We start from the raw sequence: 14,578 nt of genomic DNA on the forward strand, positions 1-14,578 counted from the left end.
AGGAAGAAACCAACCTGTGGAAAGCAGTAAAATGAGTCATCAGCAGAAGTGGCCTGAGAGAAAAATGTCTTGTGTGCACACAGGGTTGGGTCATCTCATCAGGAGAAAGAATTTGGAGGTTGCTTGGTACTGCTGATTATTTTGAGAGGAATTATGTTCTTGGATAATTCCATCTATTGCAGTCACTTCAGGCAGGCTTTGAAGAAAATGAGCCTCCAAACTCTGGCTGCATCACCCAGCATTAATTTCTAGTTACAAAGGGATTTAAACAAAGAAGCAATCATGCTTTGCTTAGGGAAAAAATTGCTTATCCGGCTTTGTTGGGCTGAAATGTGTGTGACCCCGCTGGGTCAGCGTTCAGGGAGTGAACTTGAAACCCCCGAGACAAAATGACAGTGAATTTGCATAAGAAACATTATCTCTGCTGTGCTCCCTCCTGCTCCAGGGAGGCTCATACCCAGCAGTCCAGTCTGAATCTTAAGAGTTAAAGAAAAAAAAAGCTGTGTTTTTGATATGTTGCACATTGATGTTTTATAGTTTGTCTCTTTGGACAAGAGCGCGAGGTTGTAGAAAGGTGAGCCTAAAGTTTTTGAGGAAAAACATGAACTTTTCCCTAAAAGTAGGCCATCAGTTGTCTTTCTTGGAAAGAAAGGCCATTACAATATCTTAGTTACAGCATCCCAGCTTGGTATACATCATCTGCAAGATTTTGTTGTCTCGGTAGTAATTTTTGAGGCAACAGAGCTCGTTTTTGCTTTTTTCTTGGCTCAGTTTCCACAACATTTTTGCTTTTAAGTATTTTTAGTTCCCCATCCTGCTGACGTTGAAGTGTTTGGTTATCCCTCTGTAGCTCTGCGAGCACTAGGCTGTCCCTGTAAATAGATGTTCCATCCTCAGATCCCTTGCCACTCCCGAGTTATAAAGACACTGTCTTGTATTCCAGGAAGGAACTCGGGATTATTGCCCAACAGGGATGATAGGTAAGTGTATTGATCCCAACCGGATGAATTTTGGACCCACCAAAATTATGTCAACACCAAATAATTAAAGGGGAGGTTTATTCTCTTTGCTTCCTGCCTGTCCTGGTTTCACAGACCATTTGGCTACATCTGAATCAACCTCAACACCAAGTTTCTCCAAAAGGCAGCATTTCCTTACCTGGGAAAAGATTCTTGCATTTATTCTCCCAAACCACTGACATGTTTTAGCCATTGTGTTGGAAGTGTGCAGTGTTGTTCTGGAGCTGGTTTTAATTAGGTTGATAGTTGATGAGAAGTGCAGCTGTTTTAAGGAGCAGTCACCCTCTGGTCAGCACATGGCCTGTCCCTCTCAGAGGACTGCAGGCAGCTGGAGTGGGTGCAGGTGGCCCTGCAGGAGGGACAGTAAGCTCAGTTCTCTCACACACCCTGCAGTGAGCAGCTGGGAAAGGCTGCAGCTCACAACTTCTTGTACTGCTGCTGATGTCTTTAATGGTGGGGTTTTTAGCTGCAGGATTTAAGTCTTGAAGGCCTGGTAGGTTATGAAGGGCCCCACTCCTGATGATGCCCAATCCTCACAGTCAACAGAGTAATAAATAATAATAATTAACAGACAGAAGGTGGCAAATGTAGAAAGAAAACTTCTGTAGCTAAGAAGGAGCTTGGGTGGTGAAGCTGGACACAGCATATATCCCTGGAAGTGTTCAGGGCCAGGTTGGACAGGACTTGGAGCAGCCTGGGATAGTGCAGGGTGTCCCTGCCCGTGGCACAAGGTAATCTTCAGGATCTTTTGTAAACCAAACCAGTCTGTGATTTTTGTGCTGCTGTCCTGCAGATCCACAATGTCCTGATCCTTGGGAGCTCCCACAGTCCTAGAACACTCTGGACTCAGTGGGAATGTGTCCTTAAGGCATTACACCTGTGAGGACTCCTTATTTGGTTTGGGGTTTTGATATTAAGATAAAGACCTCGTGTTAGATTTGTGTGAAGAGGAGTATGAGCCCCTTGTCTGGGTTGTGCCCAGTCTGTGTGTTCCTGTCAAATAAACCTGGATGTGCAGGGCCCAGCACCTGAAGCAGCCTTCAAGAGTTACGGTTGGAATTACCTTCTGTGTAAGTTATGTAGCATTTCCAGTCAGCTTTTACTGTGGGGGGTTTTTAACAATCCAAGAACTTGGAGAATCTCCCACCATCACCTCGTTCTGCTTGTGTGCCTGCTGAGGGCTCGAGCTGTTTACTGAGTCACTGACCCAACAGAATCAAAACATTCCCCTTCTGCATTGCCTGTGCAAAACAAACGTGTTCCTGAGTGAACCTGTGCCAGGTTCCCTGGGAGAGCACAAACCAGCATTGAAATGCAGATTTTATGTAGCTGTTTTTTCCCCTAAGTATGTGGTGTTTTGGAGGTGTAGGGGATTAATTCTGCCTAGATTCTCTTTGTAGAAGGGCAAAGGGAGTGTATTCCATAAAGAAGTTCTTTGGGAAAAGAGGGTGGAACTCAGACTGAAGGTATAGATGTGCAGTTCTCTTTGTGCCCTAATTAGCTGCATCTTTGCTTCTCATGCCGAGGGGGAGGGATCTGTTCAAGCACAATAATGTGACCAAGACAGTCACTGCTAGGGTTGAGGAATACTCTGAATATAAACCCTGAACTTTATGTTTTGGGGAGACTTGAGATTTCCAAAACCTTGGGCCTCCAAGCACGGCTTGAATGGAGAAGACTGAGGAGGGAATCCCTGAGGTATTTGGTGTTACACGGGAGGTTTTTCTGCTCCAGAAATGCTTTGCCCTCGGAAGACCCACCTTAACAATAAAGGGGCTGCAAGAGACCTGGAGAGGGACTTTGGACAAGGGCATGGAGTGATAAAAAGGAATGGATTTAACTGAGAAGGGAGTAGGTTGGGGTTAGAGATGATGAGGAAATTCTCCCTAGTGAGGGTGGGCAGGCCCTGGCACAGGGTGCCCAGAGCAGCTGGGGCTGCCCCTGGATCCCTGGAAGTGCCCCAGGCCAGGGTGGACACTGGGGCTTGGAGCAGCCTGGGATAGTGGAAGGTGTCCCTGCCCATGCCAAGGGGTGGCACTGGTGAGCTTTAAGGTCCCTTCCAACCCAACCCATTCTATATTTTTCTTAATCCAGCTAAGAAAAATATTGATTCCTTCCAGGGAGGAAATTAAGATGAAATAAAACAGCATTTGCAGGCCATTTCCCCTCTGTTCTTTTCACTTCATTTATAAGCGTGCAAGGAATGTTGATGACCAAAGATAAGCCAGGCTTGTGTTCCTACTTCAGTAAAATGATCAAGGTTCCCGTCCTTTGAGCTTGTGTTTCATGGTGTCGTTCACTCCCAAAAGCTTTTGGGGCAAAGAATCAAGCAGACATCAAAAGTTCAGAAAGCAAGAAATCTGCTGGCACAGAATGAAAAGTACATTATTATTATTATTTTATTTAATGTGGGTTGGCAGAGAGACATGAGAACAATGGCAAGGGAGGAGGGGGCTCTGATGTCATGGGTGCTGCCTCCTGCCTCAAGCCCCAGAGGTGGATCTGCTTTGACCCATCTCAGTGTGAGGTTTGGCATGAAAGTCTCACATCTTTAGGTCTGGTGACAGTGCTTTTGCCTTGTGAGAATAACAGAGGCTCTTTCTGCTCTGCACTTTTAGGCAGAATGTCTCTCACTGGGCCTCAGTTCAGTGATGATGTGTGGCTTTGTCAGCTTAAATGGAGAAAATCCATTTACTGCTGGTCCTGAGCCTGTAAAGCTCTGCACCCCAGCTGGGTTCTGGGGAAGTCTTACCTGGTACCATCTCATCAACAAAATCTGAGGTGTGCTGAGTTTTTTCATGGCCCTGAGGTTGCCAGAGCTCCAGAAGTGCTTGGACAGCACTCCCAGAGGTGGGGTTCATGGGGTGGGGTTGTTAGGGTGTCTGTGCAGGGCCAGGGGTGGGACTGGATGATCCTTGGGGGTTCCTTCCTACTTAGGACATTCTGTGATGATCCAGTGATTTTCCTGTTGCAGCAGTTCCTGACTCCTGCTCACCCCCCTGGATTTCCCCCCTTTGCTGTGCCAGGGATGGGCTCTCAGGAGCTTTTCAGCAGTGGTGCAGCTGGTTTAAGCTGGTTTGTGAGAATTGGAAGGTACTGGTGGTGTTTGCCAGTTTGGCCCCTCCTGAGCCATGCAGGGATTGGGAAATAATCCAGCACTGTGGCCTCTCTGTGCTGCAGAGCAGAGGTGGCTGCAGATTTGATATCAAACCTGCTCTTTAGGAACTCTATTTGCACTCTTGTGGAAGTGCAGAGACGAGTTTGGAATTTTGTTAGAAACAAGGCTGGAAACTTAAAATACTGTTCTTTGTTCTAAAGCTGAGGGGGGTGGCAGCTATTAATAGACCCCAGGAAGGCTGGAGGTAGTGAACTACTGCCTACAGCATGTGGAAATCTGGAGAAATTTTATGTAAGTGCTGGTGATTTGTGTCACTGCTGGTCACTGCAGTGTAGCCCTTCTGACAGCTGAAGTAATAAACCAGCAGAATATTCCTTGGCTTTATGGTCCCCATGATCCTGCAGTTTGGAAGGATGTTGCTGCTTGGATAAACTGCTGATTCCTCAGAAAACACACTGCCCAGGGAGAAAAAAATGCCCCTTAATTTTGAAATCTTGTAATAGCATGAAGCATGTGTTTGATTTAATACAGGTTTGGCTCTAATCCTTGAAGAAAGAAATCATTGTCTTGCTAAGCACAATAGGAATACTTTAAAAGGGAAGATTCACCTCAACAGTATGAGTTCCCAGGGCTCCTTGTGGAGGGGAGAAGCTCCCTGAGGATGGTTGAGTGGCTGTGTTAAATCCTTGTTGGAATTTCTCCGTGGTGCTGGGGAAGGGGCAGTTCCATGCACCTCCAGCTTCACTCACACCTGCACAGATGGTGTGGTCCAAAAAGTCATTTAGAGGTTTTTGGGGGATTAGAATAACACTCTCCTCAGGATTAGATGGAAATTTCTTCAGTGTAAGCTGAGCTTAAATATCTGTTTAGTTCAGATGATTTCCTGGGCAGGCTGAGACCTGGAAGTGTGTGAGCAGCATTTCAGTGCTCCACGTGCTCCCTTCAGCCAATGAAACTCTCTTTGGATTGCTCCTTCCCAGTCAGGACTGGGCAGCAGGGTGGGCAGGGCTGTACTGCACTGGTTATCCACTCTTGAGGGGATGAATCACTGGTTTCAGTGACATATTTGAAACAATGAGGGGAGAGTTACAAGTTATTTTGAAAAGTTCTGGGTATTTTTCATTCCTGCAGCAGGTTGTTCGTACAGATGAGCAGTGTGGGCTCCTGTTTTCCCCCTTTTCCCTCCCCCAGGATGCATTTAGGGAAGGTAATGCAGTCCAGCCAGGTCTCTTGCACACCTGGAGTCATTTCTGGTGATAGGTCTGCTGGTTTAGTTCAGTCTAAAGCTGAGCTATGTTCTGTTCAGTATTGTGCATTTCCAAGGAGCTGGCACAGTGCATTTGTGAGCTTTTCTATCCTTTACTTCCCCAGCAAGATTCTTTTTCCTCCTGACTCCTGTGTGACAAAAAGAAACTCAGCCTTGAGATCTCTTGGTCCTTTGAAAACCAGACCAACTCTTCCCCAGTTTTGGCAGTACCAAATTCTCAGCAGTCTTGACGCCAGGGCCAGTGGTTTGTCAGCCTAAAGGGCCCAGGTTTGGGTGCAGCTGGGAGTTGCTGTGGTGCATATTCTGGATTACAATGCTTTGGGGTAGTTCATTTGCTTCACACCTCTAAATTTGAAGTGTTGACAGTGGGAGGTTTGGGGGAGCAGAAACACACAAAGGTCAGCATTTAATAATGGGCATTTAATTCTGTGTGCATTCAAATTCCATGTAATGGAGGCAGGAGAGCCTGGGGGCAGCTGCATGTTCCCAACAGCTCTGAGCCCACTTTGTGTCCTGGAGGATGATCAGGACCATGCCTGGGGCTCAGGGGGCTCTGAGTGCACCGTTGCACCTTCCTCTCGAGAGGAAAAGGTCACAGTTCATGTCTGGTAAATAGCTGGGTCATACCTTTTTCCAGATGGGTGAATGATCTCTAGACTTGGCATCAGCCCCCATTAAATAGTTTTGTCAGCTGTTGGTGGCTGTAACTTCCCAGAGCATTTCAGACACACTTTCAAAATCAGCATGAAAAAGCTGATAGCATTGCTCAGTCCATCTATTTTATTTTTTTTTCCTTCCTCTTGGAAAAAAATGTACTCCTCAACATGTAACATACACCACAAAACCCTTGAGCCCTTTACTTGTCCTGGTGAGAGTAGCTCTGCTGTTCCAGGTGGGATCATGGCTGTGTCCGTGCGTGTCCGTGCTGCAGACCCCGGCTCGCTCCCGTGGCTCCGCTCCCGCTCCGTAGAGTAGCTGGCACACTCCCCCACAGCTCTCTAGTAATGCTTGCTTGTTGGTTTTTTTTTTTCCTCTCTTCCACTCTTGTTATATTTTTACTTTCTTTTTTTCTTTGTGATGTGACGTTTTCAGCTGATGTATTGAAAGCAAACCCTTCTAATTTGGGAGTCCAGATCACAAGAGTGAGTTTCTTTCTACTGGTGTCTGTAGTTGTATCATTTTTGTGTGTCCTCCCCTCTGATTTTGGTAACAATCAACCACATTTAGTAAATACAATTAGGTAAGAGAATCCTCTGTCTTGTCCAGTCTCTCCCTTTTTCACAAAGCAATGTTCTCTTTACATTGGGCCAGCTTAATTCCTCTAATTTGAGCTTTGGGTTGGTTTCCAGATCCACTGTTTCTGTGTGTGGCAGTCTGACTCTGCTCCAGGAAAGAGGCAGAGTCAGCCAGCCAGAAGTATTTAGAATTCACCAGTGATTTGTACATCCTGTACAAGAATTGTTCCAAAGTGACTCCTGCTCTGAGTCTCGTTAGTCTCCCAGGCCCTGCATGAAATGCCTGAAAAACATGAAACTTTTTCCAAAAGCTGAGTACAAGATGCGTTCTGGAACTGGGCCCTTTGAAAGGGTTTTGAACTGTGCACTTAAAAAAAACAATGAGTCCCTTTAGGATGGTAGAGGTCTGTCTTTGTTGCTTTCTGTTACTTAAACTTCTGTAGAGCACTCTAAAAAAGTGTTGTGAATATCCACATATATTCCAAGAAAAACCAGCAGCCTCTTCTCCCTAGTGCTCTGAGACAAGGACTTTCCAAAATGTTCTGAAGTCTTGGATGTTTATTTTCTATAAAATTGACTACCTAGACTTCCTCAGTGATATTAGGATGTTTGAAATTCCTTGGGATTGGGTTTGCTCCCTCATTATAAGATTTCTGGGGAACTTGGTGCTTCTGCCCCCCCCCGCCCCCAAGGTATTTAACCCCAAGAGACCCTCCTGCCTTTAGAGCAGTCTGTTTCTTGACCCTCTCAGAACTACTGTCAGGGAAACAAGTAACTGGTTGGTGGTGTATGTTGTACTCTGGGTTTGCTTATGAAATCATTTGCATGGGATTTTTGGCTCCTTCTCCAATGTAATGGTACATTGCTTTTGTCAGATGTCATTCCTGGGTAGCTCTGGCACCAGCTAATCCCTCCTGTCCCTTGGCCCATGCTTTTGACTCGTGTCATGCACTGTTTGTCAAGTACATCTGCACGCTGCAAGAGCAGCAAAGTAAACAATCCTTCTTCTTTTCCCCTTTTCCTTCCAGAATTTGCTTGTTGCTTCGAAATCGGCTTTGTTGTCCATGCTAAAGAAAACCAGTAGTGTTGATTGGAAAGGGGTATACACAGAACTTGAAGTCATAGCCAAAAGTGACCACCAGTTGTCTTTTCCTTCAGCTGCTGGGAGGATGGCAGTGTGCTCCGTGGGGTTTGTTGAGCTAAGATGCTGTTGCTCCATCTTGGCTCAATGAATGTCCCTGGGGAGGGGCTTGACACCACAATTTCCAGTGCTACAGCAAAGTGCTGCTCTTGGACAAGCCACAGACAGCTTTGATCTGATCCATCCCTGCTTTCTTTTGCCTCAGAGGTTGAAAGATCTCAAGCAAAGGGAATTTGCTCGCAATGTCTCGTCGAGATCCCGGAAAGATGAGAGGAAGCAGGAGAAAGCCCTGCGGCGCCTGCACGAGCTGGCTGAGCAGAGGAGGCAGCCTGAGTGGTGAGTCTGGGTGGTCCCCAACACCCCTGGAGCCTGGGGGGCTGCAGCCCTGGGCTGGGCTGGCATTCCTGCTCTGGGATACTGCATGGGCTTTGGGGGCAAAGTTTCACACTGGTGTTTGGGACTCATGTTGGGCTTTTGGTAGGTGTGAATTCACTAAACTGATCATGGAGAGCATCCCCAAATTGCTTTATCCAGCAATACATTTTCTTCAGTAATTTACCATTATTAAAAATTTTGAGTGGCTGTATAATGATATTTTAATGCATGTGTCTGGGTGCAAGAGCACTTGAACTGTGCAAGATTGTCTCCACTGAGGGATGGATCCTCCTGCAGAGGGACAGGGACACCAGTAAGCTGTGTTTTCTCTCTCCCCTGTTCCAGTGCTCCTGGAAGTGGGCCCATGTTCAGGACCACCACAGTGGCTGTGGACGAGGAAGGTGGAGACGACGATGATTCCGCAGCCAACAGCGGCTCCTTCGTCCAGATGAGCTCCGGCCAGGCCTCAGAGATGACCACGGACAGAGGCTTCCTGAACACTGGACAAGGCACTGTGATGCCGGGCCAGACATCACAGGGGGCACAGGCCATCAGCTTTGGCATTAAGAGCTCTCTGGGAACTCCGCTACAGAAGATTGGCGTGTCCTTTTCCTTTGCCAAGAAGACCCCAGTGAAGCTGGAGACCATTGCTTCTGTTTTCAAGGACCACGTGGACGAGTCCAGTTCTGCAGACGGGGCAAAAGGTGATGAGAGGGGGTCCTCGGAGGCTGGCAGCCTGCAGAAGTCTGGGGAGGGTGAAGGCACCAATAATTCTGATGGCAAGGCGGAGGACGATGACCAGCACGACAAGGACAGCGGGGCTCTGGCCAGCACCTTGTCCAAACTGAAGAAGATGAGGCGAGAAGATGGACCAACGGCCGTGGAGCCAGAATATTACCACTACATCCCCCCAGCCCACTGTAAAGTAAAGCCCAACTTTCAGTTCCTGCTTTTCATGAAGGCTACTGAGCAAACGGAAGCAGAAAATGTGAACAAAAAAAACGCGCACGAATTGAAAAAGGGGAGTTCCCCCAAACCTAAGCCCAGCAAGCACACGGAAAAGGCTGCTGAGAGCACGGGGCAGCAGAAAGAGCAGAGTACTACTGAAACTGTAGCTCAGCAGGACAAAACAGAACGAAAAGACATCCCAGAGAATGAAAATACACAGGAGAGCAAGCACCTTCCAGAGAGCAATCCCCCGGAGCCAGACACTGCTAAAGAAGCTCCTCCTCCTGCCTCGGGCTGCAGAGATGGCTCTGAGAGACCAAAGCACCCCACGGGACCTTTTTTCCCTGTTCTGAGTAAGGATGAGAGCACAACACTGCAGTGGCCTTCAGAGCTGCTCATCTTCACCAAAGCTGAGCCCTCTGTGTCCTACAGCTGTAACCCCCTGTACTTCGACTTCAAGCTCTCCCGTAACAAGGATGCAAAAGGGAAAGGGGCAGAGAAATCCAAGGATCCAGGGGGGCTTTGTAAAGACAACACTCAGAGCGCAGAACCTGGTGAGGTGAGCAAAGCCAAGGAGGCCGAAAGTGTAGAGAACAGTTCTGCTCAAAAAACGGAAAACAAATCCCAGAGCAAGCAGGAGTCCAGTCTGGGAAGCATCAGTAAGGGAGAAGGGGAGGACAGCAGTAAGAGTATAACGGGTAAGAGTAAATCTGGAAGGTCCCATAAACACAAAAAGAAAAAGAAGCACAAAAAGTCCAGCAGACACAAACGCAAACACAAGGAGGAAGCTGAGGAGAAGGCCCGGAAAGCTGAGCTGGGGGAAGAGAAACCCAAGAAACGGAAAAGGCACAGGCACAAAAAAGGTAAATCCTCCCTTTCAACAGAGTCAGACCGGGCGCTGAAACCTGAACTGTCTGAAGACTGCAGCCATTTCCAGAAGAAAAAGCGATGCTCCCAGGAGTCCCAGAGGAAATCCCTGTCTGCTGAGGAGGGAAGCAGCAGTAAAAAAGAGGACGGGGGTAACTCCTGCCAAGAGCATGGCAGCAAAAGACACAAGGCTGAGCTGCAACAGGTGCCTGGTGCGAGGAGGCGCTGCCCGGCTCTGTCCCAGCCCCGGAGCGGCTGCCGGAGCCAGCAGAGCAGTGGCGATGATGACAGTGACGAGGGCTCCCCTGGCAAGCACTGCCACCAGAAGTCCCCGTCGCAGTACAGCGATGACTACGACTCGGGCAGCGAGCACTCCCGCAGCCGCTCCCACTCGGGCCGCAGGCACTCCTCGCACAGGTCCTACTCCACCAGCTCGGACGCATCCTCGGAGCACAGCCGCTACAGCCGCCACAGGAGCTACTCGGACGACAGCTACAGCGACTACAGCGACCGCTCCCGCTGCCACTCCAAGCGCTCCCAGGACTCGGAGGATGACTCAGACTACAACAGCTCAAACCACCGCTCGAAGCGGCGCAAATACTCCTCGTCAGAAGATGACTACAGCTCGAGCAGGAGCAGGTCCAGGAGTCGGAGCAGGAGCCGAACCCACCCTCGAGGCAGGTCAAGATCGAGGAGCCGGGGCAGGAGCCGCAGCAGCAGCCGCAGCCGCAGTCGGAGCAAGAGGAGGAGCCGCAGCGTGACAGGCCGCAGCTGGAAGCGCAGCCGCAGCTACAGCCGGGACCGCAGCCGCAGCACCCGCAGCCACTCGCAGAGGTCCCTGTCACGGAAGGGCTCGCGGGGCCACGAAAGCCCCGAGGAGCGAAGGTCTGGCAGAAGGGACTTCATTAGGTCCAAGATCTATCGCTCCCAGTCTCCTCACTATTTCCGGACGGGCCGAGGTGAAGGGTCGCTGCCGAAGAAGGAGGATGGCAAGGGAGAGGATCTGAAAGGATCTAGCTCCCTGTCCCAGAACAGCAGCGGCTCTGGCATGGGGCGGGCCTCGGAAGGGGACTGCAGTCCTGAGGAGAGGAACTCCGTCACTGCAAAGCTGCTCTTGGAAAAGGTGCAGTCCAGGAAGGTTGAGAAGAAGCCCTGCGTCACTGACGAGATGCTATCAGGAGCAAACAAAGTGGGCATAAAGCTCAAAGATCCTCCCCAGGGCTACTTTGGCCCCAAACTCCCTCCTTCCTTAGGCAACAAACCGGTTCTGCCCTTAATTGGGAAGTTGCCAACCATTCGGAAACCAAACTCCAAAAGATATGAGGAGTCTGGCTTGGAGAGGGGTGAGGAGCAGGAGCTGTCAGATGCTGAGGATGGTTCCCAAGGCATGGAGGAGGGTCAACTGGCCAGCCAGTCTCTCCTGGAAGATGTGGTGATGGTAATTCAGGACAAACCTCTGGATGAGCAGAAACGTGACGAAGCCTCTGTGGAGATGCCATCCCTTCCCCTTGACGCTCCGGCACTTCCTGAGTGCTTTGGCTCCGGAGAACTGGTCATGCCACACAACTTCCTCTCGGATCCAAGCGATGGTGATGGGCTGGAGCCTATGGACGGGGGCAGCCAGCCGGTCCCAGTGGAAACCAGTATGATGCCCTTAGTTCCAGATGTTGAGCACTTTCCTGGCTACGTGCCTCAGAGTGGGGAGCCGAGCCTGGAAGGAGATCGGGATGGGGGAGAAGATTCCTCTCTAGCCCCGCTGGAGAGCCAGCCCATCACCTTCACGCCTGAAGAGATGGAGAAGTACAGCAAGCTGCAGCAGGCGGCCCAGCAGCACATCCAGCAGCAGCTGCTGGCCAAGCAAGTGAAGGCCTTCCCCACCTCGGCCGCCCTGGCTCCGGCCGCGCCCGCGCTCCAGCCCATCCACATCCAGCAGCCGGCGGCGGCCTCGGCCACGTCCATCACGACGGTGCAGCACGCCATCCTGCAGCACCACGCCGCTGCCGCCGCCGCCGCCATCGGCATCCACCCCCACCCGCACCCGCAGCCCCTCGCTCAGGTCCACCACATCCCCCAGCCACACCTGACACCCATTTCCTTGTCCCACCTGACCCACTCAATTATTCCGGGGCACCCCGCCACGTTCCTGGCCAGCCACCCCATCCACATCATTCCGGCATCTGCCATCCACCCGGGCCCCTTCACCTTCCACCCTGTCCCTCACGCTCTCTACCCGACCCTCCTGGCTCCAAGGCCAGCAGCTGCTGCTGCTGCCACAGCCCTGCACCTCCACCCCCTGCTGCACCCCATTTTCTCAGGACAGGACTTGCAGCATCCACCCAGCCACGGCACATGAAGGACAAAATGAAGGAACCTCGGAGTAAGGAGAATATTTGGCGTTTTGGTCAGGGGTCAGAGTCGAGCCAGCGGGCAGGTGAGGCCTGAGCATTTCCTTTCACTCTTGAGCAGCCAAAGAAGCCAGGGGCTCCAGGGCTAGGCAGTTGGCTGTGTCCCAGGGAAGTCTCACTCCGACTCCTCCGTGCACGCAGCAGCACCGCTCCAGAAGAACCATTTCACCTTTAGAACAGCGAGACACTTGGAAAGGCTTTTTTCCCCCCTGGATTCTTACACTTGGTCATCTTCCTTCTGCCACCTTGTATATGATAAATGAGGTTTCATACACACTAATAGGATCTCTAAAAATCCTTTTAATGAGGTCATCTAATTAAATAGCATGATTGAATCCGGCTTGTAATTGGTCATGGAACATCGGGAGCTGCCGGCTGCAGGGGGACTGGAGGCCTCAGCTTTTCAGGCATTGCAGGAGGTTCCTTGGCCCCTGTCTCTGCAGACATGGGTTTTTCTTGGTGTGAGCAGCAAAGGTGGAAGTAAGATCTTAGTGTAAAGAGGAGGAGGAGCTCTGTGTGTGTGCCCAGAGCTCCCTTCTCCATCCTGCATCCATGTTCTCCTGCACCAGAACCATGCCTGGATATCCCATACTGGAGAGAGGTTCTGGGGTTGGGCTTCCAGTCTGGGCTGTGACCACTCTTCTCCTGAAAGGGGGGAAAAATCACTCTGAATTCCATCTTCTGTGGGGTTGGGAAAGAGGCACTGGGATGGGAGAGAGAAGGAAAATCCTGTTAGGAATTGAAGCAATACAGAGGACGGGGGAGCGCGGCCTGGATGTAAAACGTGTTCTTTCCTCTGTAACACTGATGGTTTCCTTATTAATTTATAGGATTTTTTTTTTAATGTAAAGAATTGCACTGAACTCTGTAAACAAAGATGCTGCTTTTTGTAGCTCCTATCAAAGGTTACATTTGTAGTATATCGCAATAATATTTTTTACAGCCAGTTCTTAGTGGTACTTGTTCTGGTGGCTTCTGTGTAAATATGTTTGCCGTAGGTAACCCAAGACACTTGTAAAGGTTCAATTTATAGTTTCAGCTACATGCAAAACAGCTAAGCATGTATATTTTATCAAGCTCATGTATTTTTGAAGTTTTTATGTAGTATAAAATGTAAAAACAAAAAAATCTTCATTTAGAATTTTGCAGAAGAAAAAAAAAAATCAACAGGTGAGACTTGGGCAAGGTGAGGGGTGTGGGGGTCACAGTGACTCTGGCAGGTTTTGCATTCCTCCCTGCCATAGGAATGGGCACTGGAGCAGCCTGGGGAGCAGCAGGAATTCAGGGTGCTCCCAGAGAATAGGAGCCCTTTTTTTTCATTTCCTTTTTCTCCCCCTTTGGAAACAGTAATGTGCAGACCCTGCTGGTGCAGGAGGAGCCTTGGGACTGTTCCCAGCCCACACAGAGGGTTACCCCAGCTTAGTCCGTAAGGGATTTCCCAGTTCTGCCAGCTTCACCTAGCTCAGGTGACACTGCCCATGGGAGCTTCCCCACCCCAGTGCAGGGGATGTCCCCACTGCTGCTGTCCCCACTCACAGGCGCACTGCAGGTGTCACAGCCCTTGGGCCACCACTGCTGGAAGGGAGGGATTTCAGAGCAGTGTGGGGATGTGGTGACATCCCCATCCCTTTCCAGTCCCATTCCCCATCCTCTTCCTGTCCCCTCCTGGAGTGCAGTACGAGGCCAGGCAGAGTCAAAGGATCAAAACCCCCTGAGCCTCCCTCACCATGTAAATGAGAAATTGGAGCAGGTCAGAGTGGCAGCAGTCACAAAAAAGGGACTCAATTTCCTGTAAATACCGAACAATTCAGTGTTACTGTCAGAGCTGAGCTTCATAGGGCCCATCTGTGCCCTGGCCCCATCGTGCTGTGGGCAGAGGTTGTTTTTGGACTTCAGGATAGCGCTAAAATAATTAACCTGTCATTACTTAACAAGCATAAACAGACTGTATTTAACTTTGTCACATAAGATATATATATAAATATATATATATGCTGTAAAATGAGGGAAAAAAACCTTTCTAATAAATCAATGATTTGTGGAAAAAGAGATATCATGCTGGGGGAAGCTGTTGTGCAGAGCACCAGCCACTTTTCCTAACCAAAGTCCTGGTTTGATTAAAGGAAAAAAAATCCACCCCCTGCATGCCAGCAGGCTCGGGGTCCGAGGTGCCACCTGCCCATCCCTGGCGGTGGCCCTGGGA

The 14,578-nt window shown here is 49.8% G+C and overlaps 1 protein-coding gene across 7 annotated transcripts in view; it reads left to right on the top strand.

The window, feature by feature from the left end:
• Positions 1–14,422, top strand: part of GPATCH8 (G-patch domain containing 8) — a 56,206-nt gene extending 41,784 nt beyond the window's left edge. For all 7 annotated transcript variants that reach the window (XM_041398984.1, XM_041398982.1, XM_041398981.1 and 4 more), the window contains 2 exons: positions 7,986–8,116; positions 8,501–14,422. In XM_041398984.1, coding sequence (XP_041254918.1) covers positions 7,986–8,116; positions 8,501–12,323 — 3,954 coding nt within the window. In that variant the 3' untranslated portion in view covers positions 12,324–14,422. The remainder of the gene's footprint in view (positions 1–7,985; positions 8,117–8,500) is intronic.
• The last annotated feature ends 156 nt before the right edge of the window (positions 14,423–14,578 follow it).

The sequence above is a fragment of the Onychostruthus taczanowskii genome, unplaced genomic scaffold (assembly GCF_017590055.1).
Source record: "Onychostruthus taczanowskii isolate IOZ18803 unplaced genomic scaffold, ASM1759005v1 scaffold151, whole genome shotgun sequence".
Taxonomy (NCBI): domain Eukaryota; kingdom Metazoa; phylum Chordata; class Aves; order Passeriformes; family Passeridae; genus Onychostruthus; species Onychostruthus taczanowskii.